Genomic DNA, 27,747 nt, shown 5'->3' with positions numbered 1-27,747 from the left:
TGCCCATTCCGCGTAAGAGTCTTTCGTGGTTTTGCGTGAGTCCCTGAACTTCTGTCGGTGGGACTCTGGGGTTACTGCATAACGAGCCAGGAGCGCTTCTTTAACCCGGGCGTAGCTATGGATATCCTGATCTGGCATGGTCCGGAAAGCATCAGAAGCTTTGCCTGACAGTTTGCCTGACAATATTGCAACCCACTCTCTTCTAGCTATTCGGTGCAGGTTACATTGTCGCTCAAAATCTGCCAGGTAGTTATCAATCTCACAGTCCTTTTCATCAAAAGCTTTAAAAGCGCTAAACGGGATCTTCCTTGTGTCTGCTGTGCTGTACTCACTGTTTGGAGGATGTGCGGCTGCTTGTTGGACTGCTGCCAGTTTTAACTGTAGCTCTGCGTCTCTTATTTGTTTATCCTTCTGTAGTTCTGCGTCTCTTATTTGTTTAGCCTCCTGTAGTTCTGCGTCTCTTATTTGTTTATCCTCCTGTAGCTCTGCGTCTCTTATTTGTTTAGCCTTCTGTAGTTCTGCGTCTCTTATTTGTTTAGCCTCCTTCGCTAACAGGTCCATCACTTTCAGCACCACATCCGTCGTTGGGTTCGGGCCGAACCATGCTAGCTTCTCTCTCATTAGCTTGTTGGCTGGCGATTCCTCCTCCTGAATCACTGGTGTCTCCATCTCTTCTACTGCTGGCGTTGCTGCAATCCCGTCCTCCTGGTCTATCTCCATTGATTCTGCTATGATGACCCGCTTGGTTTTGTTGCTAGCAATCCTTCCACGAACTTCCAGTAGTTCTTCCAGTGTCTGCTTGGAATCCGGGTGTGAAGGGGAATAGAAGGGAAAATCCCACTGCTACCAACCAATTGTGACGGTATCGGTATGATATCCCCGTCAAAGATTCCCTTCTTCCATAAGAACATCACCCAATATTCCACGAGGAGGAATATTCCTGAGATCGCCCATTAAGCCACACATTAGTCCAGGCTTACTGCTAGAACAAGACAGACTTTAATGTTATATCACACAGCTTATATGTCATTTCCAAAACTGTTACAATGACAAATCTCCGCCCCCTCACACTGGGGCTTCCATACAGATGATTAGGCAGACACGACGGAGCCGATGCTGAAAACACATTTTCTTTAGACAATGACATCAAGGACGCTGATTACTAGTTGTACTAAATACATTAACTAGACCGCTCGACCCCGCATATAGAGAGATAATTACCACACTGGAGCAATCAGAATAATTAACACAAGCCACTTAAACACAGATCTCCTTCACACAACACAATAGATCAATTAACCTTTAGAAATAGTGAGGGGACATTAGCACGTCAATAACCTGCTAGCCGAGGACAGAATTACACAGGGCAAGCAGGGAGAATTAGACTGAGACATATAGGCAAATGCATCACAGTGGGGGTCCCTAACACACATTTATACATATTAGCAACGCTGTATCCTGGCCTATTGGCATGGTTCTATTTTCTTAGTCCTCTCAATAAAATTATCAGAAATTTGTGCTTAAACTAGAACTATAATCAACACTTTTTTTCATTTTGGATAGAGTAAGGGAGGGTTATAGCCCCTGTCAGTTTATTTTTTACCATCCCTGTCCAATTGCGGAGATTTCCCTTCACTTCCTGCCCCATAGCCAAACAGGAAGTGAGAGAAAAACTATGCAAATTAAGGGAATCCAATGACCCCATGAGCTAGTGTGTGTCCCCCCCATGAAAATTTCTGGGCGGGTCATAAAAAAACAGGGTGTGGCCTTGACAGGAAGGGGTGGGTCATTTTTATATTAGGAGGTGCAGAAGTTTAGTCAGGCCTAGGGCAGCACAAAACCTAAATATACTACTGCATATTAGGGCTTATTTAGACAGGATCCGATTTACAGCATGTTTTTAAATTGTGGGAAGAAACCCACCCAGGCACAGGGAGAACATTCAAACTCCAGGCAGATGGTGTCACGGGCGGGATCCAAACCAGCGACCCTTTTTGCTGCTAGGTGAAAGTGCTAGCCACTACACCACTGTGCTGAACGAACATGATTGCGGCTGAAAGCATGAGATCAGTGTTTTTCTTTCCGATCTCATGCTTTCCAGCCTGGAGGACAGATGTGGGGTCTTATTGACCCCGCCTCTCTCCATAAAGAGGACCTGTCACACACTATTCCTATTACAAGGGATGTTTACGTTCCTTGTAATAGGAATAAAAGTGATCAGAAAAAAAATTCCGAAAAGATAATAAAAAATAAATAAATAAATAAATAAAACGCCCCTGTCCCTAGTAGCTTGCACTCAGAAGCGAACGCGCATTAAAGTCCCACCCACATATGTAAACGCCGTTCAAACCACACATGTGAGGTATTGACGCATGCATTAGAGCAAGAGCAATAACCTCCTCTGTAACTCTAAACTGGTAACCTGGAAAAAAAAATCAAGCGTCGCCTATGGAGATTTTTAAGTCCCGAAGTTTGGCGCCATTCCATGAGTGTGTGCAATATTAAAGTGTGACAAGTTAGGTATCTATTTACTCGGTGTAACATCGTCTTTCACATTATCCCTAAAGATTGGGCTAACTTTACTGTTCCCCCACATTTAAAAAAATAAATAAAATACATTTCTTCCTAAGTTTAGGCCGATATGTATTCTTCTACATATTTTTGGTAAAAAAAAAATCGTATATTGATTGGATTGCGCAAAAGTTGGAGCATCTACAAAATAGGGGATAGATTAACCACTTCCCGACCAGCCACCGTCGTTTTACGGCGGCAGGTCGGCTCCCCTGCCCGAGAGCACGTAATATAACGTCGGCTCTTGCGCAGGCCACTAGGGGCGCGTGCGCGCCCCCCACTCGCCCCGTGCGCGTGCCCGGCGGGCGCGATCGCCGCCAGGCACCCATGATTGCTCGTCACAGAGCGGGGACCGGGAGATGTGTGTGTAAACACACAGCTCCCGGTCCTGTCAGGGGGAGAAATGCTGATTTTCTGTTCATACAATGTATGAACAGAAGATCGGTCCTTTCCCCTAGTGAGACCACCCCCCTACAGTTAGAACAAACCCAGGGAACATACTTAACCCCTTCTCCGCCCCCTAGTGTTAACCCCTTCACTGCCAGTGGCATTTTTATAGTAATCAATGCATTTTTATAGCACTGATCGCTATAAAAATGCCAATGGTCCCAAAAATTTGTCAAAAGTGTCCGAAGTGTCCGCCATAATGTCGCAGTACCGAAAAAAAAAATATTAATAAAAATGCCATAAAAATACCCCCTATTTTGTAAACTCTATAACTTTTGCGCAAACCAATCAATAAACGCTTATTGCGATTTTTTTACGAAAAATATGTAGAAGAATACGTATCGGCCTAAACTGAGGAAAAAAAAAGTTTAATATTTTTGTTTTTAAATCGATGCTCTATTTTTGTTTATAGCGCAAAAACTAAAAACCGCAGAGGTGATCAAATACCACCAAAAGAAAGCTCTATTTGTGGGGGAAAAAGGACGCCAATTTTGTTTGGGAGCCACGTCGCACAACTGCGCAATTGTCAGTTAAAGCAACGCAGTGTCGAATCGCAAAAAGTGCTCTGGTCTTTAACCAGCAATATGGTCCGGTGGTTAAGTGGTTGATGGAATTGTAATTATTATTATTATTTTCCTAGTAATGGTGGTGATCAGGACTGTGACATTGCGGTGGACAGATCTGACACTTTTTGGGACCATTGATCAGAGCTAAAAATAGCCACTGATTACTATTTAAATGTCACAGGCAGGGAAGGGGTAACACTAGGGGGCGATCAAATGTTCCCCAGATGTGTTCCAACTGGGGGGGGATGTAGCTGACCAGAGGAGGAGAGAGATAGTTGCTCCTACCTAGTAGGAACACACGATCTGTCTCCTCTCCCCTGACAGAACCGGATTCTGTGTGTGTTTACACACACAGATCCTGGTTCTCGCTCTGTCACGAGTGATCACGTGTGCCTGGCGGTCAGCACGCAACCTGGCCGGCTGCAGAAAAGAGGGGGGGATGAGAGAGCGCCCCTCCTCTCCTGAACCGTACCAGGCCACATGCCCTCAACATGGGGAGGATGCTTTGGGGTCCCCCCCAAAGCACCTTGTCCCCATGTTGATGGGGACAAGGGCCTCATCCCCACAACCCTGGCCAGTGGTTGTGGGGGTCTGCAGGCGGGGGGCTTATCGGAATCTGCAAGATCCCTTTAAACAAAGGGGACCCCCAGATCCAGCCCCCCCCTGTGTGAAATGGTAATGGGGTACAACGTACCTCTACCATTTCTCCAAAAAAAAGTGTCAAAAATGTAAAAAAACACAATAGCCGGTTTTTGACAATTCCTTTATCAATGTCTTCTTTCCGCGCTTCTTCTTCTTTTCTGCTTTCATTCCAGTTTCTTCCTCCATCTTCTTCTTCCTCTTCCATCTTCTTATTTTCTGCATTCATTCCGGTTTCTTCCTCCATCTTCTTCTTCCTCTGCTTCTTTCTTGGGTCTTCTTGTCCGCATCTTGCACCGGCTTCTTCCTCCATCTACTTCTCCTTCCTTCGGTCTTCTCGTCCGCATCTTGCACGGCTTCTTCTTCCCCGGACGATCTGCTTCCAATTGAAGTTCCTGCTGTGTGACGCTCCTGTGACCCCGCCCCCCTCTGACGCACATGTACCACACGGGGACTTTCTTATGGCTTTTCCCATGGCGTCAGAGGGGGGCGGGGTCACCGGATGACGCCGCGTCCTCAGTAATAAAAGAACTGTCAGAAGAACGGGAGCGTCACACAGCGGAACTTCAATTGGAAGCGAATCGCCCAGGGAAGAAGAAGCCGTGCAAGATGCGGACGAGAAGACCGAAGGAAGGAGAAGAAGATGGAGGAAGAAGCCGGTGCAAGATGCGGACGAGAAGACCAAAGAAAGAAGCATAGGAAGAAGAAGATGGAGGAAGAAACCGGAATGAATGCAGAAAAGAAGAAGATGGGAGAAGAAGATGATGGAGGAAGAAACCAAAATGAAAACAGAAAAGAAGAAGAAGTGCGGAAAGAAGACATTAATAAAGGAATTGTCAAAAACCGGCTATTGTGTTTTTTTACATTTTTGACACTTTTTTTATGGTGAAATGGTACCCCATTACCATTATACAATGTACCCCATTACCATTTCACACAGGGGGGGCCGGGATCTGGGGGTCCCCTTTGTTAAAGGGTCTTCCAGATTCCGGTAAGCCCCCTGCCCACAGACCCCCACAACCACCGGCCAGGGTTGTGGGGATGAGGCCCTTGTCCCCATCAACATGGGGACAAGGTGCTTTGGGGGGGACCCCAAAGCATCCTCCCCATGTTGAGGGCATGTGGCCTGGTACAGTCCAGGAGAGGGGGGGCGCTCTCTCGTCCCCCCTCTTTTCTGCGGCCGGCCAGGTTGCGTGCTCGGATAAGGGGTCTGGTGTGGATTTTTGGGGGAACTCCACGCCATTTTTTCTTAAAATTTGGGGTGGAATTTCCCTTAAAATCCATACCAGACCTGAAGAGCCTGGTATGAATATTTGGGGGGACCCCACGTCATTTTTTTATTTGACGGCGGGGTTCCCCTTAATATCCATACCAGACCTGAAGGGCCTGGTAATTGAATTTGGGGGGACCCCCACATTTTTTTTTATGAGCAATGACTGTATTCTTTATAGCTGTGAGTACTTTTAAATTACTTTTTTTCCCCTTCAGAAATTACATCTTGTACAGGGACAGTTCTAAGCACGGGAAACATGCACTACCTCACAGGCATACGATACCCCCCTCCTCTCGTATGAAATTTAAAGGAATATTTCACTTTTATTGTTTCACGTTTACCACTTCAATACCGCTTCTCTCCTTCCTGTTAAAATTATATTTTGTTCCTGGAAAATTACTCAGGACCCCCAAACATTATATATATTTTGTTAGCAGACACCCTAGGGAATAAAGTGGCTGTCATTAATTTTCCAGCGGTATTTGCGCAATAATTTTTTAAATGCCTTTTTTTTTCCAAAAAAAACGGTTTCATGAATTAAAAAATAACAGGCCTCCCACTGCTTCTGCATTATGGTGAGTTGAACTATTAAAATGTATATATTACAATGTAATAATAGAAATAATGCACTTCAATCATGCTGACACCATATCAACCATGATGCCGTGATGATTGAAGCACCAACACCAGCCATTGCCCCAACAAATTGCCAGTGAAAACCTTAATTTTCTTCCACGCAGATGGTCCCACGGTACCAAAAAGGTTGGGCACCGCTGTGCTACAGGATTTATTTCCACTTGATTTGAAATGGCTTAATGTACCTTGGTCCCAAATTTAATGATGGGCAGGAGAGTTTCAGATTGGCAGATGATAACCAGATCTTATCTCCAACCTTCAAGGAAGGGTTTTCCCTTCTCTTTCTGTCAGTGTCTTTTATTGTCTATGTGTGCCTCCTGTATGGACTCCTGGAGTCCCACTCCCAATGATTGTTTTGCACAAAGGTAAGTCTGTATTGCACTGTAGGTAATGCTGATTCGAGCACAGAATCAGGATGGAATCCATAATTAGCCCAGAATGGGGACTGCTTTGTGGCTGAATGAACTGAATTTTTTATGCAAATTCTGCAAGTGGAAGACGAAACACCCAGTCGCCTTGAGAAAAGGCTGAGAAGTAACTTAGGTACTGTTCCAGAGTTTGGTTTGTACGTTCAGTTTGCCCGTTACTTTGAGGATGATGTGCAGATGATGAGCAAAGTTCCACCTTCAGAACCTTGCAAAGGGCCCTCTAAAATCTGGAGGTAATTTGTATTCCCCTGTCTGAAACAATATTACTGGGCAGTCCATGTAGTCTCACAATTTCCTTGAATATGTGTGCGGTTTGAGCACAGCAGATGGAGTATACATCATTGGTAAGAAATGGGCCATCTTGAATAGCTGATCTGCAACAACCAAGATAGTAGTAAACTCTTCAGACGGAGGTAAATCCATGATAAAGTCTATGGTCATCTGTTTCCAAGAGCAATTTGGGATGGGTAATGGTCTCAGCAAACCCTAGGCCTTAACTGTATCACCTTGCTGTGCAGGCACACTGTGAAAGATTTCATGTAATTCTTGCAATCTTGATTCAAGTTGGGCCACCATTGGATTCATTTTTATTGTCCTACGGACTCCAAAACTTTGAGCTATCTGATTATCATGGAAGGTCTAAGAACTTCCTGCAGTATGAAGATTTTGTTGTTGCGCCACAATTCTCCATCCTGCTTCCTTAGAGAGCCATGTTTGTGTTCTGAACATAATGTAGAGCAGGGGTATTGAATTAAAATTCACAGAGGTCCAGTCAGTAAAATTTTCTTCCAGCAGAGGTCCAAATCTCATGTTGGCACCTGTGGCAGCACCATGCAGCTTGGCGCGGCGCAATTTGTTTTTTATTAAAATTAATCAACTAACCTGACCGTTACATATGCACCAAATGCACATGCACAGATCTGAACCCATTCTCAGTCACCACTGCACATCAAAGTCCCCTCCCCCCTTCACATGAAGATCCCCTCTTGATGATTTATCTCAACTCCCCCTTTACAGCAACCCCCCCTCCACCCCTTTCACAGTAGTATTTTCACAATTCCTTGATATCACCCCCCCCCCAGTACTGTGCTGTTAACATCATCACCCTACATTGCTGTCATCAGCCCCCCACATTACTGTCATCATTGACCCCATATTACATTTCTCAGTCCCCTCTGATCACAGTCCTCAGCCCCCACATTACTGCCCTCAGACCCCCACTTTAATGTCCTCACATCCCCTACATCACAGTACTCAGCCACCCTACTTTAATGTTCTCGGCCACCCACACACCCACATCACATTAAAAATTAAATAAACAAGCCTTTACAATCACTTTAAAAGTTCTCAGCCCACCACATCACAGTCCTCAGCCCCCCCCACTTAAAAGTCCTCAGCCCACCACATTAGTCCCCAGCCCCCCATTATATTGTCCTCAGCCCTCCCCCATATCACAGTCTTTGGGCTCCTCTAACTTTAATGTCCTCAGCCCCCCCACATTACAGTCCTCAGCCCCCCATTTTAATGTCCATCAGCCCCCACATTACAGTCCTCAGGCTGCTCCAACTTAAATGTCCTCTGCCAGGTGGATGTAATGTAATGTAGGTATATTACAGTCCTCAGCCTCCCCCACTTTAAAATTCTCAGATCTCCCCATTACAATCCTCAGCTCACCCCACCCAACCTTTAGTCCGTAGCTCCTTTTCACATTTGTCCTCAGCCCCCTTTACCTTTGCATCCCCTCACTGTTCTACCTTGCACAGACAGATCGGAGGTACTGCCTGTTTCTTGTCTTAAAAATTGCCTAGGCGTATTAAATCTTGCACAGCTCTCTCTCTCTTGAGAGTTTGCCAGGAAGGGAGGGGGGTGAGTCATAAGAGGGCCAATGAGAGCTGAAGGGCTGGAGGTGTGTCTGTGTAAATCCAGGTAATGAACAGGCAGCAGCTTCAGCTGCCCACAATTAAAATGATTGCAGCCAGACCTAGTGGAGGGAGATTTCTGCAGCATGTTTGGCAAGTACAGAATCAGTATATATAAAATACCCAAAGTGGTTGGAGGGAAGCTTCCGAATGGCAAATATTAGACATGTGCAATTCGTTTTGTTTCTAATTCGTTTTTTTACGCAAATTCATTAATTACGAATTTTCGTATTTACGAATTTTCGTATTTCCGAAATTTCGAATTTACAAATTTTCATATTTCCGGAAATTCGAATTTACGAATTTTCGTATTTTTGAAAATTCGTATTTACGAATTTACGAATTTTCGTATTTCCGTTTTTTCCCCGATTTTTTGTATTTACGAATTTTCGGAAATTCGGAAATACGAAAATTGTTCTGATTTTTCAATTTTCGAAATTCAGAATTTTCGATTTTTTCCATTTTCGATTTTTTCCATTTTCGAATTTTTCCATTTTCGAATTTTTCCATTTTCGAATTTTCGAATTTTTCAAGTTTCGAATTTTCGAATTTTTCACATTTCGAAATTTTCAATTTTCGAAATTTTCAATTTTCGAAATTTTCAATTTTCGAAATTTTCAATTTTCGAAATTTTCAATTTTCGAAATTTTCAATTTTCGAAATTTTCAATTTTCGAAATTTTCAATTATCCAATTTCGAATTTGGAATTTTTCAAATTTGGAATTTTTCACATTTAGAATTTTTCAAACTTAGAATTTTCGCATTTTCGTATTTACGAATTTCGAAAATTCAAAATGGAAAAATTCGAAATTCGAAAATTGAAAAATTCGAAATTTGAAAAAAAAAATTCAATTTTCGAACTTCGATTTTTTCAATTTTCGAAATTCGGAAATACGAAAATTCGGAAATACGAAAATTCGAAATTTGAAAAATTCGAAATTTGAAAATTGAAAAACTTTGAAGTTTGAAATTTCGAAAATTTAAATATTTGAAAATCGAAATTTCGAAAATTGAAATATTCGAAAATCGAAATTTTTGAATTTTTCAAATTTGGAATTTTTCGAATTTTTCACTTTTCCAATTTCGAATTTTTCAGATTTCGAATTTTTCCATTTTTGTATTTCCGAATTTCGAAAATTGAAAAATTCGAAAATTGAAAAAAATCGAAAATTTGAAAAAAATGTTTTAAATTTAGAATTTTTCAATTCCTGAATTTTCGTATTTACGAATTTCGAAAATTCGAAATTGAAAAATTCGAAATTTTTCAATTTTCGAATTTTTCAATTTTCGAAATTTTGAATTTTTAAATTTTCGAAATTTCGAATTTTTCAATTTTCGAAATTTGGTATTTCCGAATTTTCGTATTTGCGAATATTTTCGTATTTCCGAATTTTCGTATTTCGAAATTTCGAAAATTGAAAAATAAAAAACTGAAAAATTCCAAAATTCGAAATGTGAAAACTTCGAAATTTGAAAACTTCGAAATTTGAAAATTGGAAAAATGGAAGTTCGAAATTCAAAAATTGAAAAATTCGAAATTTCGAAAATTTAAAAATTCGAAATTCGAAAATTGAAAAATTCGAAATTCGAAAAATTCAAAATTCGAAAATTGAAAAAATCGGAAATTGAAAAAAAAATTCAAATTTAGAATTTTTCAATTTCCGAATTTTCGTATTTACGAATTTTCGTATTTTTCGAAATTTGGTATTTCCGAATTTTCCTATTTCCGAATATTTTCCTATTTCCGAATTTTCGTATTTCGAAAATTGAAAAATAAAAAACTCGAAATTTCGAAAATTAAAAAATTCCAAAATTCGAAATACGAAACTTCGAAAATACGAAATTTCGAAAATTGAAAAATTCGAAATTGAAAAATTGAAAAATTCGAAAACTGAAAAAGTCGAAAATTGAAAAATTCGAAATTCGAAAATTGAAAAATTCGAAAACTGAAAAAGTCGAAAATTCGAAAATTGAAAAATTCGAAATGTCAAAAATTCGAAAATTTAAAAATTCCAAATTCAAAATTTCGAAAATTCGTAAATTTCCGAGTTTTCGAAAATTCTTTTTTGCTTTTTCGGAAATCCGAAAATTTCCCGAATTTATGAATTTCCGAAAAAAGCAAAAAAACGAATAAAACTGATTTTTTTTTAGAAATTTCAGAATTTCCGAAAAAATAAAAATAATGAATGAAACAAAACGGGAAAAACTATTTTTTTGGCAGTGCACATGTCTAGCAAATATGTTTTTATGACAAATGATGTGAGCAGACTGCAGTTTCTCTTTAAATTGGTGGAACATATTGACTGGCATTAAGTACTGATTGAATGGAAAGGCATATAGGAGAGTCAACGGGTTTAGAAATGCAGCAATGCCTGAAGCAGTAGTTTGATGTAAAAGTAATTTCCCCCTTGGACCAGTCAAAATGCAGGTTATGTGCCTGTAACCAGGGTACTACCAGGATGGCTCGAAAAATAGGACACCTGATAACATTAAAATGCAGGAATCTCCCAATGGCCGGATTTGGATGGGGATGGTTTCTTGGGTAATGGGTCCCAAACTAAGAGGGCTGTCAGCTATGTACACATCAAGGCCCGGATTTACAGTGAGCGGCGCATAGTTATGCCAACGTAGCGTATCGAATATACGCCAAGCCGACGTAGTGCAGAGCGGCGAGCACAGTATTCACAAAGCAAATGCTCCCAACGTTGCACCGGCATAACGTAAATTCGTAGGCGTAAGCCGGCCTAATTTAAAGTAGGTAGAAGTGGGCGTGATTCATTTAAATGAAGCGTGACCCCATGCAAATGATGGGCCGAACGAACGCCCCATCATTTGCTTGCTCCAGCAACCAACTGATGAATGAGGTGGATGTCAGGACGAGCGGACATACAGCTATAAATATCCCGCCCTCTCTAATCAGCCGGCATTGGCACAGCTGATCCGGCTGGAAAGTGAGGGGAGAACGAACAGGGCTGTCCCATCGCCCCCTGAGCTGTGCGTGCGCGCGGCGCTCCGTCCCAGCGCGCACAAGTGACCATTGCACGTCGGGACGAGGCACACATAGCCTCACCGGTGGACTTCACAAGTTTTGGGTTGCAGGGCAAATTAAAGTTCCAGGCATTCTTAAAGGCCCTGAATTTGCATTAGCTCCCTAAGAAGTATTCAGGAGTAGGGACCCTTGGCTCAGAAGGAGGTAAAGTAGATGCCGCAGCCAAGTGTACACTTGTGGATGCAGCTGAGGTTCAGGGGCCAGCTGAAGGATTCTGGCCTGCTGAGGTCATGGAAGGAATTAGTGTGTAAAGGTGACCTTCCAGCTAGAGAGCGGTGTGAGAGCGATGACCGTTTGACATCCGAAGGAGAAGCCCCTGTCTCGGCCTTGGACATGATGGCTGGTTGATACTATCATGTACCTGGTGTTGAAGGCCAGTGGTGTGAGGACTTCCCTTGCGTCTAAGCTCCAGTAAACCCTGAAGGTGATAACATAGGGTGTCGGGCTCAAAGAAACATGTGTAGCCTGTAGGAACTGTGCAAATATGTTCTCACTGGAGTGCTGCAGATCCATAATGCAAGCCGGGGTCAAACCAGGAGATAGGCAAAAAAAGTGTCCAGGCACAAGCTGAGTAGGTAACGGGAATCCACAGATGCAAAGTTTCACAGGACAAACGTTCTGGAGAGCTGAAGATCAACCAGTGATTGCATAGGGCAGCTGGTTCCCTTATAAAGGCGGTTTGGAGCCAATCCAGGCTGAAAGCATGCATTGCCGTGCACTGCTGTGCGTGTCCTTGCGTATCTATTATGCAGTGACATGCATTCCTGCGGCCATGTTATATACTGGAAGGACTGCCAGGTCTTAGTGAGCACCTGCTGTGGACAGTATCCTGACACCTGGCTATTATAGTATTATAATGCTTGTAATAGTATTACAATACCAGACCAGGTTCTCAGAAGGCTGTCAGTGAATTCCGTAGGTAATAGCTGAGGTTGAGAACCATTCATGGACAGTTGCTGCTGTTACTGTGGGACTTGCCTGGGAGAGGGAAATTAGAATGCCTTTGGGGGGATGAGGGGGATATTTGTTTCCCTAATCCCCCCTCCCTTAACTAATCTCCTGATTAGATCTAATAGTAAGACAGTAAAAATGTACCCAACACCTTTTTTGTGGCTAACCAGTGCTTTAACTGGGCCGGAACGCGGCGGTACTCAGTACCGCCACTTCCAAAAATGGCCCTGGAGAGTACCAGCACCTCTCCGGGCGCCCAGTACGTGGGTTTCCCGTACCGGAACGCAGCCCCAGGCCAGGAATATGATGATCAGTGGCGGAACTACCGCCATAGCGACCCACGCGGGCGCTATGGGGCCCGCAGCCGAGTGGGGCCCGCTGATGGGGAGGCAGATCGGTGCGCTTTGACAGTTACAGAACCGATGCTGTGTATCTCTCCCTCCTGTCGGCATCATTTCTGTAACTGTCACAGCGCACCGATCTGACTCCCTGTTCTAGCCACATGTGATCCTCCTATAGGTGCCTGGTCTCCCCCCAGCGCTGCCTGCTTTCCTCTCCCTAAAAGCTGGGGGACACTGTGAGAGCGGGGGAGGGCTTTCCTGTCTTAATGCACAGGCACTTCTGTGAACTGCCCAGGGGTCCTAGGTGCATGGGGGGCCTTTGAAGTTTCCTCCCAGCAGGTTCGGGCAGCAGTGGTAACAGGTCTCCTCACGTTGGCTTTACAGGTCAGTTCTGGCTGTGTCTGCAATGCTCTCTCTCTCTCCCTGGCATCTTCCTCCCTTCCTCAGCCACTATCTGGCCGGCCGTCCTGCTCCCTGTCGTCCTCACACAGATCCATTCATCTTTGCCTGTCACACTGCTCCTCTCAGATGGTTGTTATCTCTCCCCCTCCCTTCCCTGACTTTTCCCTGCAGACACTTTACCTTCACACATGTGTGTGTGTGTCCCAGGATCTACAAACATTACAAATGTCTGGAACAGTGGCGGCTGGTGCTCAAAATTTGGGGGGGGGGGGGTGCAAAAAAAAAAAAAAATTGAAGCCTCACTGTGCCCATCACATGCAACCACTGTGCCATGCCACCAAATGCAGCCACTGTGCCATCAATTGTCACCACTGTGCCATGCCATCAAACAGCAACTGTGCCATCAATTGTCACCACTGTGCCATGCCATCAAACGCAGCTACTGTGCCATCAAACGCAGCCACTGTTCCATAAATTTTCACCACTGTGCCATGCCATTAAATGCAGCCACTGTGCCCCTCAATTGTTGCCACTGTGCCAATTGTCACCACTGCGCCCTTTAATTGTCACCACTGGTGCCCCATGATGCCACTGTGCCCATTGTCACCAATGTGCCCCATGATGCCACTCTGCCCATTGTCACCACTGTGCCCCATGATGCCACTGTGCCAATTGTCACCTCTGTGCCCTTTGTCACCACTGTGCCCCATGATGCCACTGTGCCCATTGTCACCCCTTTCCCTGTAAAAAGCACTTACCTGAATTTAGCATTTTTGTTCAGTAGCTCTTTCTACAGTAGCTCTTTTTCAGGGTACTTTCTAAGGGTATTTTCATGTTCAGTATTGGGGGGGGGGGGGAGCACCGGCGCCTAATAGAGTACCGGCACCTCTTTTGGCCCACTTAAAGCACTGTGGCTAACTGAATATATTTGATGTGCAAGCTTTCAAAGACATGCATGTAGGGTTCTATTTATTAATGTTTTTACCCAAAAGTCACACAATTTTCATCCAAGATTCACAATTTTTTTTAAACAAAATCTTATGTGAAAAGATAGTGTGAATCTTGATGATTGAAAAATGGACAACTTACTTTACTTCTTCAGGCATGGTTACCAGATCTAATAGGCAGGCATGTACTGGCCATCGGGACTATCGGGAGTTTCCCGGTGGGCTGATGGCTCAGTGGGCTGATCAGGTGCAGTCTTGGCACCGCTCCTCTCTGACAGTGAGTGAACACGATTCCACTCCTGTCAGGAGGAGCAGCTCCCAACACTTGCTGGGGAGAGAATTAGGATATCTGCTCCCTCCAGCCTGCAGGGGGTGATAGACAGCCGACAGACTTTCACTTGTCACTTATCACATGACTGGAGAGAGGAAGAAGAGAAGCTGCCTTCAGAACTGTGAGTACAAGTGGGAGGGGGGACACTCTCATGTAAGGAGGCTGGGGATGGGGACACTCTGATGTAAGGAGGCTGGGGATGGGGACACTCTGATGTAAGGAGGCTGGTGATGATGACACTCTGATGTAAGGAGGCTGGTGATGAGGACACTCTGATGTAAGGAGGCTGGTGATGAGGACACTCTGATGTAAGGAGGCTGGTGATGAGGACACTCTGATGTAAGGAGGATGGTGATGAGGACACTTTAATGTAAGGAGACTGGTGATGGGGACACTCTGATGTAAGGAGGCTGGTGATGAGGACACTCTGATGTAAGGAGACTGGTGATGACTGGTGATGAGGACACTCTGCTGTAAGGAGGCTGGTGATGGGGACACTTTGATGTAAGTGGGCTTCTGATGGGCACACTTAAAATTTAAGGGGTCTGCTGATGGGGACACTCCAAATTTAAGTGGGCCAGTCTGGATGAAGTCCAGGGCCAAATTTTTGTCCCAGTCTAGCCCTGCTAATAGGTGACCCCCATCTTACTGTTAGTAGTGAAGTCTAGGTGTACCAATATTTAGGTTGTCTACGCCAAACCACCTACAAGACCATAAGGCACAGTAAGCCTGTGCTTAATGGTATCAATGGCAAAGAGGCAGATTTTCCCTGTATTGGTGGCACAGAATTTTCAGCAGAAGTAATGCAGTCATTTTATGTAAGATTTTTTATACACTGTCACAATAATTAAAGCCAGATTACTAAAACAATGAAATGCTACTTGTAAAAGAGGTGATTATAGCCAAAGAGTTGCTTTGAGTGTCAATAGTTGTGTGTCTGTAGGCTCCATTGATGGAACTTTGGCCATGTCCACCAATAACAGAGTTTGTTGTATGAAAAGGCTAAGCAGGGATGGCCAAGCCTGGCCAAGCCTAAACAGATTTAGAGGGTAGTGAAGGGTTGGGAGATGTTAAAGGATAAATTAATCTTTTATCAAAAATGAATATATGCAAGTCTTTTTGTAGGTAAAAAAACATGCATTATTTATTGTTAATGGAGCCACTAAAGCATTGCACCAGCAATCAGCAGATCGCTGGTGCCATGCAGGTCTCCAGCAAACCTGTCAGTGTATCTGTGTGCCCATACATCATATGAGTAAGCAGATACAATCTCACAGGAAGACTCAATGAACTACCAAGGCGATCTACAGTGCTGTGGTAGTTCATTAAAAACTACAAGCCAACAGCCACAAAGTTTTTCTTCAAATTGTGACAGCTAGCGGGGGGAGAAGATCCTGCTAGCTGTCATAGTCAAAGTAGAGGATCAGGAGGAAGGAAGGAGCAGGGGGCCAGATGGGGGAAGATTTTACCGAGTAGGTATCAGCACAAGTGACATATAATACTGTAAGTTATGTCCCTTGTGCTGACTTTTTTTTTATTTTATTTTTTTATGTTTTGGCTGCTCCTAGGCTTTAAATGTGTAGACATGCAAATGTGTGGCTGAGTGTGGCCTAGATAACCCTGATAAATAGAGTTTAAAACCTAAAATTGCACTCTGAATTACCTTCTATTGCAAATGGTTTCCCCACAGTCAGCAGTTTGCAGTCTGAATCTATGGATACCTCGTAATCCAGCAGAGCTTTATCCATGATAAAAGCATTAAGGATCGGGGGATCTGTTCTGAAATAACAATACCAAATTTCATTTTTATTCTGATGCTATTCAGTTTATATTGGTTAATACATTTTATCTACAGTAATAGCTTTATTTTAATGTCTCTACAATTTAATACCTCTCACTTGTGCATAAAAAGCTTTTGTTTCTAAAATAAATCCACTGCCACAAAACATTTTCCAATTTTTGTCTAAAACACATTAGTGTGGTATACGATTTTTCTTTTTCAGTATGGAAGTTAAGCTGACTATAGACATTAGATAGAAATCAGATGATAATGTGATCTGCTCATTTACAGACCTTTCTTTTCCCTGGCAAAAAACACATCCACACTAATTTTATATATGTGAATATGTGAGAAAATTAAACACCCCCAAAGAGAGAAGACCGGAGAGAAAAAATATGTGATTTGTCACCTTTCTTAGCCAATATACCTTACTTCAATTTTTTAACATGTGTAAATAAAGGCAATCATCTAACACTGCTATGATTTCTTGCTCATACATCGCGGCACACATAGCCTTAATTAATGGGTTATGTAGTCACCACAGGTGATTGGACACTGGTAAACCCAATTAAAATTGATTTCCATCCCTATATAACCCCTCCCAAATGGAGAGTGCCTCAGTTTTTTTGCCAGTGTCTAAGGTGGTTGGTCATGTTGAACATGTGCTAAGAAGAAAAAGCTCTTTTGATGGTCTTCTGCGGAGGCCTAGGAGCTATAACTGGATCCATACCTTGGGCCAATATCAAAAGCCTAAGATGGGTGGTACCCGTGCCTCGTGTAAAGAAGAAATGAGGTTTGCCTGTAATGTCTATCTGTGGAGGTCTGGGGTCTGGGATCCAGGCTTTGGTGTACTAATGCAACTGTGGCACGAAAAGTTACTGGCAGAGTCTTCTACAGGTCCAGGTATGAGGTTCCTCTAAGTAGGAACCCTTGGTAAACCTGAAGGTTGGCACAACATACCCGCAGTGATGGGTGAAAGCTGGATCTACTTTTTAGTAGATTTCCTGCGGCGTGGATAAGGTAAGAGAGGATAATTTTTAAATCAATGTTATCTTCTGTGAGTAGGATGTCCTTTCCTGGTTTTCACCACTAGAGGGAGTAAGTACATACCTGGTGTATTCTTACATAGCCATCTAGGAAAGGCTCAGTGAAGTCGGTCAGTTAAACACCACTCACCTCCTCCGCTGCAGGCTCTGCCACAAAAAACACATACAGGGGTCCCCCCAAGAAACCCCAGTGATCTGCTCTTCCTTCCTCCTTGCCTTGGGTGCCACCATGATGGTCGCCTGTTTTCTCCTCTTAAGCAATTTTCCCTCCTTTATCCTATGGAGGAAGGTTTCGCTAAGAAATGGGTGTACCTGCTATAGATGCAGCTCTTTCTTGTGCAAACAAAAGCCTGACCTGTCCTATAGACAATGCACAGGGCTTTAAGGATCCAACTGATAAGAAGCTGGAATCTTTATTGAAAGCCTCCTCCTCTATGGCTGGTGCTGTAGTATAACCTACAGTTGCAGCGATTGGTGTATGTCAGTTCCTTAACCACTTAACCCCCGGACCATATTGCTGCCCAAAGACCAGAGCACTTTTTGCGATTCGGTACTGCGCCGCTTTAACTGACAATTGCGCAGTCGTGCGACGTGGCTCCTAAACAAAATTGACGTCATTTTTTCCCCACAAATAGAGCTTTCTTTTGGTGGTATTTGATCACCTCTGCGGTTTTAATTTTTTGCGCTATAAACAAAAATAGAGCGACAATTTTAAAAAAATGAATATTTTTTACTTTTTGCTATAATAAATATCCCCAAAAATATATAAAAAAACATTTTTTTCCCTCAGTTTAGGAGGATACGTATTCTTCTACATATTTTTCGTAAAAAAAAAAACGCAATAAGCGTTTATTGATTGGTTTGCGCAAAAGTTATAGCGTTTACAAAATAGGGGGTATTTTTATGGCATTTTTATTAATATATTTTTTATACTAGTAATGGCGGCGATCAGCGTTTTTTTTCGGTACTGCGACATTAAGGCGGACACTTTGGACACTTTTGACACATTTTTGGGACCATTGGCATTTTTATAGCGATCAGTGCTATAAAAATGCATTGGATTACTATAAAAATGCCACTGGCAGTGAAGGGGTTAACACTAGGGGGCGGGGAAGGGGTTAAGTCCCTGGGTGTGTTCTTACTGTGGGGGGGGTGGACTCACTAGGGGAAACACTGATCCTCTGTTCATACATTGTATGAACAGAAGATCAGCATTTCTCCCCCTGACAGGACCGAGAGCTGTGTGTTTACACACACAGCTCCCGGTCACCCGCTCTGTAACGAGCAATCGCGGGTGCCGGCAGCGATCGAGCCCGCCGGGCACACGCACGGGAGTCGGGGGCGAGCGGGGGGCGCGCACGCGCACCTCCGGCGGGGGGCACGCGCCCCTAGTGGCCGCTCAAAGAGCCGCCGTATAGCTACGGGCTCTCGCCCAGGAGAGCCAACCTGCCGTCGTATAATGACGGTGCACGGTCAGCAAGTAGTTAAAGAACAAATGAAGCATATAGTTAACCTCCTCCCTACAGAGTAGATTGAGGTTTACGAGGACCTTTCTAAGGCCCTGTGTTTTGCGTTTGATGCGATTATGGACTCTGTTTAGCAAGCATCCCGCTTGAATCTCCTGCTGGTATACATGTGCAGGTCCCTTTGGTTGAAACATTGGGAAGCCGAGGTTTCTTGCAAAAGATACTTGGCAGCGTTTCCCTTTGGGGTAGGATAAGAGGGGGAACCAATGCGCAAATCCACCTAATCAAGGGTAATTCTAAACTAAAAGGAAGCTAAAATTAAAAAATAGCAGCCACGACGGAAAGTGTTCTCACACTCAAGACAGATAGGAATAATGGTAGGTGTAATGGCGCTAAAAACACTAAAAAAACTTAAATACAATAATCCTCATCACTAGACCCATAAAGTAATTAAGAAAGTTTCGTGGTGAATCCTCCAATGGATATGAATAAAATGTGTTCCACTCTGGGTCAATCCTGGAATACCATCCAACATCAACAAAAAATGTGGAGGGTATTAGTAGTGGTAGATAATAATACGTAACTAATGATTAGTGAACAGCTGTGCCAAACCACTGCACAATGTTGCATCAATACAATCAAAAATGAATAATTGGTAGCTTAGTGAACATAGATGATAGTGAAAAACAAATCCAGTATAATTAAAATCACCAAAGGCAGTAGTCCATTAAAGTGCAGCGTGCAATGATTAAAGTGCAAAAATTACAAAGTGATCCGAAGTAATTTAAATGACATGCACAAATGAGCATGAAAATGAAATCTATATGTGAAAAAATGTCCAGTGAAACAAACAATATTGAGATGGTAACAATGTCTCAAACAATCCACCAATTGAGGTTAAAGTAACTTTCATGCTCATTTGTGCATGTCATTTAAATTACTTCGGATCACTTTGTAATTTTTGCACTTTAATCATTGCACGCTGCACTTTAATGGACTACTGCCTTTGGTGATTTTAATTATACTGGATTTGTTTTTCACTATCATCTATGTTCACTAAGCTACCAATTATTCATTTTTGATTGTATTGATGCAACATTGTGCAGTGGTTTGGCACAGCTGTTCACTAATCATTAGTTACGTATTATTATCTACCACTACTAATACCCTCCACATTTTTTGTTGATGTTGGATGGTATTCCAGGATTGACCCAGAGTGGAACACATTTTATTCATATCCATTGGAGGATTCACCACAAAACTTTCTTAATTACTTTATGGGTCTAGTGATGAGGATTATTTATTGTATTTAAGTTTTTTTAGTGTTTTTAGCGCCATTACACCTACCATTATTCCTATCCCTTTGGGGTAGGATGCCTGTTTGGGGATGATTTGGATAAATACATCCAAAAGATTACCGGAGGCAAGTCTACTCTGTTGCCGGTTAAAAAGAAGAGTAAACATCCTTCGTTTAAGCGTTCTCTTTCCCCAGCCCCTGGAACCTCATTCTCAAGGCAGTGGCGAGTGCCTCCCCAGTCTAGCAACTAGGAGAAAGGCCCAGAGCCAAGGGTAGAAAAGAACTACAAAACTTTCAAGCAGAACCCCAAAACTTCCCTATGAAGGGATGCTCCCGCTCGGCTGAGGCTGCTGCTAAGGCTAAGGCTGCTGCAATTTGCAAACACCTGGTGGGATGAAGTTCAGGACAAGTGGGTCATCTCCATTGTTTCCTCAGGCTACAAGCTGGAATTCAGAGAACTTCCGCCACCCCAGTTTCTGAGATCAAGAATTGCCAAAGATCCAGGAAAAAAAAGGCCTTTTTTTGGCCTTGGAACACCTGTTGTCATAGAATTAGCCCCAAAGGCTCAGGGTTTTACTCCAACCTTTTCACGGTTCCAAAACCAAACGGGATGTAAGACCTATCCTAGATCTGAAAAGCCTGAATCAGTTTCTGAACACCTGATCCTTTCACATGGAGTCTGTCCGTTCAGTTGTCTCCACCCTCCAGGGAGGAGAATTCTTGGCATCAATAGACATCAGAGATGCATATCTACATGTGACAATATTCCCCACTCACCAAAGATTTATAAGGTTTGCGGTGGATCAGCGCCACTTTCATTTTTGGCCCTTCCTTTCGGGCTGGCTACGGCACCTCGAGTGTTTACGAAAATACTTGCCCTGGCCCTAGCAAGGCTGAGGGCACCGGGCATAGCAGTAACAGCTTATCTGGATGATCTGTTGCTCAAAGATCAGTCCATACAGCCTCAAAGAAGGCTGGAGTATTTGGGCATGATTATAGACACATCCCAAAGCAAAGTATTACTTTCCAAGCCAAAGGGAAAAGCCATAGGAGACTTGGTCCGAGTGATAAAGGCAAAAAGAAGGCCTTCCATCCGTCTATGCATTAAGTTATTGGGAAAGATGGTAGACTCATTTGAGGCTGTTCCTTACGCCCAGTTTCACTCAAGGCCTTTACAAGACAGAATTCTGTCCGCTTGGAACAAAGATGTTCAGGCCCTGGACCTTCCTATGATCTTATCTCCAAAGGTTCGCCAGAGCCTCAATTGGTGGTTGCTCCTCCAACATCTGTCAAAAGGAAAATCCTTTACTCCGGTTACCTGGAAATTGGTAACCACAGACACCAGCCTTCTTGGCTGGGGGGCAGTTCTAGAAGAAGAATCTGCCATGGGGAAGTGGTTCGGTGCCGAAAAGCTCCTACCCATCAACATTCTGAAGATTCAGGCAATTCATCTGGCCCTCAGAGTCTGGTCTTACAGACTGCACGGTTGTCCTGTTCGGATACAGTTCTGACAATGTTACGGCTGTGGCCTATATCAAGCACCAAGGGGGCACCAGAAGTCTGGATGCTCAAAGAGAGGTGAATCACATCTTGTCCTGGGCAGAAAGGCATATTCCTTGCCTGTCTGCGGTCTTCATTCCAGTGGTAGAAAATTGGCAAGCAGATTTTTTTAACCCACCAGCAGCTGAGTCCAGGAGAATGTTCTTTTCCCCCGACATTATTCAAATCGTATGTCAGAAATGGGGTACCCCAGATGTGGACCTGTTGCTTTCCAGATTCAACACAAAACTGGACAACTTTGTGTCAAGACCAAGAGATCCTTGTGCTCAAGGATCGGGTGCCCTGAAAATTTAATGGGATCGATATTTTCTGATTTATGCCTTCCCTCCAGTTCCGCTTCTCCCACGATTCCTTCAGAGAGTCAAGAGGAAAGGAGAGCCGGTGATTTTGGTCACCCTGGCTTGGCCCAGGAGACCCTGGTATGCAGAAATTGTAAGGATGGCAGAACGAAGACTTTGGGTTCTCCCACTATGCTCGGACCTACTATCACAGGATCCAATATTCCATCCTGCCTTGCAATGTCTAACTTTGACGGTTTGGCTGTTAAGACCCACATTCTGAGAAAACGTGGGCTCTCAGGTCCAGTCCTATCCACTCTGGTTAATGCTAGGAAGCTGGCCTCCAGGCTCATCTACTACAGAATCTGGAAGGCATATGTTTCCTGGTGAACCCAGAAGTTGGCACCCTAGGAAGTATGCCATTAATAGGATTCTTGCCAAATCTCGGCCTTGTCTGTATTCTTTCAAAAACTGCTTGCCTCTCATTCCCTAGTCCGGGCCTTTGTTCAGGGAGCACTACGCATGAATCTGCCGGTTAAGTCCCCTGTGTGACCATGGGATTTGAATTTGGTATTGTCTGTTTTACAGAAATTACCCTTTGAACCATTACACCATGCTTCTTTAACTGTTTTGACAAAGAAACTGTTTTTTTTTTCTCGTAGCCATATCCTCAGCAAGGAGGGTATCGGAGTTGGCGACTCTTTCATGTAAAGAACCGTATATGATTTATCATGATGACAGGGTGGTGCTGCATCCTCATCTGACTTTCTTAACTAAGGTGGTTTCAGAATTTCACCTGAATCAAGATATAGTCCTACTGTCTTTTTTTCCAGATCCGCAGTCTGCGGAGGAAGAGAGTCTGCACTCTTTAGATGTTGTAAGAGCTGTAAAAGTTTATCTGCAAGCTACAGCTCAGATACGAAAGACTGATTGTCTGTTTATTCTGCCACAGGGCCCAAGAAAGGGCCAGGCAGCGTTGAAATCTACTATTGCATGTTGGATTCAACAAGCCATTATTCAGGCCTATGGTTTAGAAAAGAAGATTCCTTCTTTTCAGGTGAAAGCGCACTCAACTAGTGCAGTTGGTACTTCGTGGGCAGTGCATCACCAAGCCTCCATAGCTCAGATCTGTAAGACTGCTACATGGTCTTCGGTCCATACATTTACTTAGTTCTACCAGGTATATGTGAGAGGGTACGAGGATACCGCCTTCGGGCATAGTGTACTGCAGGCAGCAGTATAGATCCTCTGGCCCGATGGCGGTCTTATTTCTGATATGTGTCTCCCTCCCCTCAATTTTAGCATTGCTAAGGGACATCCCATTAAGTAATTAAGGCTCTGTGTCCCGTGATGTATAAGCAAGAAAATAGGATTTTTTAATACAGCTTACCTGTAAAACCCTTTTCTTGGGAATTCATCATGGGACACTTATTGCTTTACTACAAAACTGAGGTACTCTCCATTTGGGAGGGGTTATATAGGGGAGGAACTCAATTTGAATTGGGTTTACCAGTGTCCAATCACCTGTGGTGACTACATTAAGTAATTAAGGCTCTGTGTCCCGTGATGTATTCCCAAGAAAATAATTTTACAGGTAAGCTGTATTAAAAAATCCTATTATTTCATGTTCATTATGGATTTATGGTGCATGAAGTTACTGTATAAAAAAAGCAGTCCATTCAATAGTAATATTTCAGTGAAAAACAATGTCTTTTGGACTTAAATGTCTTAAAGTATGTCATGAGAGAGATATCGGCTCTGCCATTGCAGTCCTCCTTCCTAAAATGCTAGATACCTGAGACTGAGTTTGGTATATTCCAATCACAGTTCCAGAATGAACATCTTAACAATGAATGTTAGAACTACTTATCTCTGTACTACTTCTGGGTTATTGACTGCATTGACATCAGAGCTTTAAAAGGGCATCCGGGGAGCTAGAATTAACCGCTTGCCGACCGGCTCACGCCGATATACGTTGGCAGAATGGCACGTACAGGCATATTAACGTACCTGTACTTCGCCTTTAGCGCGCTCCCGCTGCAAGCTCTGTGAGTGTGATCACGGGTCCCGTGGACTCGATGTCCGCTGGGATACCTACGATCTTCTCACGGAGAGGATGAACGGGGAAATGCTAATGTAAACCATTTCTCCATTCTTCCTAGCAACAGGACACTGATAACAGCTCCCTGTACTCGGGAGCAGTAATCAGTATCGTGACACACGTAGCCACGCCCCCCATAGTTAGAACACATCCCTAGGACACACTTAACCCCTCCAGCGCCCACTCCTGGTTAACCCCTTCACTGCCAGTCACATTTACACAGTAATAAGTGCATATTTATAGCACTGATCGCTGTGTAAATGTGAATGGTCCAAAAATAGCGGCAAAAGTGTACGATGTCCCTGCCATAATGTCGAAGTAACGATAAAATCGCTAATCGCCGCCATTACTAGTGAGAAAAAAAATATTAATAAAAATGTCATAAAACTATTTCCTATTTTGTAGATGCTATAACTTTTGCACAAACCAATCAATAAATGGTTATTGCAATTTTTTTTACCACAAATATGTAGAAGAATATGTATCGGCCTAAACTGAGGAAAAAAATGTTTTTAGATATTTTTTTGTAGGATATTTATTATAGCAAAAAGTAAAAAATATTGCTTTTTTTTAAATTGCCGCTCTTTTTTGTTTATAGCGCAAAAAATAAAAACCGCAGAGGTGATCAAATACCACCAAAAGAAAGCTCTATTTGTGGGGAAAAAAAGGACGTAAATTTTGTTTGGGAGCAACGTCGCACATCCGCGCAGTTGTCAGTTAAAGCGACACAGTGCCAAATCGCAAAAAGTGCCAAATGGTCCAGGGGTGAAGTGGTTAATAAAGGACAGTTTAATAATGGCAGCTTCTATTTATCCTTAAAAAACTCTTACTTCCATATTATGAATACACCACCAAGGAGATATAATTTCTGGCTCTTTTTTCTGTTCATGTGGGAGATTTGGGTGGTTCCATCCAACTTTTTATGTCCAAACATCTCTAATTGCATTTTCAATCATTTAAAATTAACATCATTTCGACAGGGAAAGCAGTACCTCCTCATTATGGTAACAGTAGGTATGCAAACCCAGGAAAGCACAAAGCTCTCGTCATTTCCATTCCACTCTCCATTGTATACCAAAAATGTAAATATCGGTTTATCATATGTGATATGACCCTTTACTTTGCAAAGTGCAGTAATTAATAGCAATCAGCTGGAATTTATTGTTCACTGATCTTACCAAAATGAATAGAAATGTCACCATGAACGCTGTTGCTCAGCTTTTTTGCAGAAGCTTAAATGTCAACCTCAAAACTGCAAGTGCTTTTTATTATAGTGTAACCTAGCTTTGTTAAAAAAGCAACAAAAACACAATGTTTATTGTTGCCATCCAAGCTATTTTTAAACTCAAAGTTTCTATGATTTTCTATAACTTTCAAAGTAAAGTTTGGATTTGTGCTGCCTAAAATTCTATTTTCCTTCTATTATAACGAGCTAAGATAGAACATTTTTATTACAAAAATTTTAAATGATATAATGAGACAATACATATTCAGAGAGCCTACTTAATCCTAAACAGGTACATAAGGAGCCAATACGCTCGACATGTTTTGCTCCGGATGGAGCTTCTTCAGGAGATGATTAAATGGTGTTTATTATGTACTAGAAGTAAAGACAGAATATGAGTGCTTATGTAAATACTTGAAAAACATATACGTGTAGTTTTAATTTACAAAGAAAAAATTCAATGACAAATGATTTAACGGGAAACAAATCAATCAAGAAAAAAGGACATAATTATAGATTATTGCATATGTATGTAGCATATGTGGTAAATTACAAAAGCTGAAAACCATGATCAGAGTCTTACCAGGTAGCGAAAATAGGAGAACTGAATTTGTTTAAAATATACATATGGTGGAAATGTACGATAAAATACGCCACAAGAAATCCCCCACCAACAATCCCCTGAAAGAAAGGGGTGCCTCACAAAACCCTGCAAATGAGAAAAAGAAGAATAGGTAAAATATATATTGAATCCCTTGTTAAGAGGATGTATTGTGCATAGCACTGGGTAAACAGAATTTACCTTAAGATTAAGATGTAATGTGTGGTTGAATCAATATTTGATGTTAATATATTCTGTATGATGATCCAAATCCTGAATCCTATCCATACAGCAAAAAAACTCAAAGCAGCCAAAGGGTAACTGCAGTGTTTATCCACAGTCAAAGTAGCAAATGAGGACCTATAATAACAAAAATATAAAACCATAAACCATCAAGAAACCACTGCAGCTCAAATTAAAGGTGGATAGAAAAGAGATGGAGCATAAGCGATGTGAACTCTACTCATGCTGCACAGGAATGGCAGAAAATAGCAGCTACAAACGCCGGTTTTAACTCATCCCAGACGCAGCGGCGTCTGACGTCATCGCCACGGCAGACACTTTCAGAGAAGGGAGGCGTGGCAAACAGCATGCCACCAGCCCAATGGGAAGGGCAATGGACAATACTGCAGACCGGAAGAGGCTGCAAGAGCCATATTTTTAAATCCCATATGTGCAGAGGGATTAAAGGTCAGCTGGGCTGGAGATGTAAATATGTGGGTAAACACATTAACGATCCCAGGAGACTATAAGGGAGGGAAAAATACACCTATAACCATTGGAAAACGCCGATATGGATAGCACTCCCAAAGCAGGGCTGAAAGACACTGAGCTATTGATTAAACTCATGTCTGACTGCCCGGGGCGTCCGTGCAGAAGTAAATAGACGACCCAAATAAAAACAGGGGAGGGGGAGAAAAGAAGGATGGAAAGAGGGAGGGTCGCATTTAAAAAATATATATCCCCCATAATAGAAACCAAAACAATTATATGATGGTAGAATGAAGGTCAAAGGACACAACAGTAGCGGACATTAAGCAATGTCTCAAAATAGACAATAATCAAATCTCAATTGGAATAGTTGAAAAAGTATAAATAACAGTACCTTCTGCCGAAAGATAACTGATCATGGTTATTCAGAACTTAGTTTCGGAAATATATCTGCATTACAAAGCAAAAGTTTCAGGAAATACTGCAATACATAGATGAATACCAAAATGAATTGGAATACATCTAATTATCTAATTAGAGTTTTTCTGCTCTTTACCTATATTACTCTTTTTCTTACTTCTCTTCTCTATTTTTGCCTGTTTTTGTTTCTATTAACTAATATACCGTATTTATCGGCGTATACCACGCACTTTTTTGCCCTGAAAATCAGGGCAAAATCGTGGGTGCGCGGTATACGCCGATACCTGCTTTCCCGCGCCGAGTTTGAATACTGCGCCGACATATACCGAGCGCAGTACACTCATGTATTGTCTGGCAGTCTCGGGTCCTCTCGCGCTGACGTCCTGGACGTACAGGACGTGAGCGCGAGAGTTGCCGAGCCTGCCCGACGATACACGAGTGTACTGCGCTCTGTATATGTCGGCGCAGTATTCAAACTCGGCGCGGGAAATGAGCGGGGAGGACGCCACAGAAGGACGCCGGACCCGACGAAGAGGACACCCGAAGCCGCAGACAGACGCCGGCCCCGACGAAGCCGCCGATGGACGCCGCGCAAGACACCAAAACGTAAGTACAAAAAAACTTTTTTCCACAGGAATTCGGGGCAACTTTAGGGGTGCGCGCTATACGCGGGAGCGCGCTATACCCCGATAAATACGGTACATGCTTTTCGGTGTATTCCAATTCATTTTGGTATTCATCTATGTGTAGCGCCTGGTTACT

At 42.9% G+C, this 27,747-nt stretch overlaps 1 protein-coding gene across 1 annotated transcript in view; it reads right to left on the bottom strand.

Moving 5' to 3' along the window:
• The window catches only part of GRIN3B (glutamate ionotropic receptor NMDA type subunit 3B), a 220,965-nt gene that overhangs the window by 37,061 nt on the left and 156,157 nt on the right, over window positions 1-27,747 (bottom strand). The window contains exon 5 of the mRNA XM_040322193.1: window positions 16,164-16,279. Coding sequence (XP_040178127.1) covers window positions 16,164-16,279 — 116 coding nt within the window. The remainder of the gene's footprint in view (window positions 1-16,163; window positions 16,280-27,747) is intronic.

Source organism: Rana temporaria, chromosome 1 (genome assembly GCF_905171775.1).
Source record: "Rana temporaria chromosome 1, aRanTem1.1, whole genome shotgun sequence".
NCBI classification, from domain to species: domain Eukaryota; kingdom Metazoa; phylum Chordata; class Amphibia; order Anura; family Ranidae; genus Rana; species Rana temporaria.
This window is presented reverse-complemented; position numbering and strand designations above follow the sequence as displayed.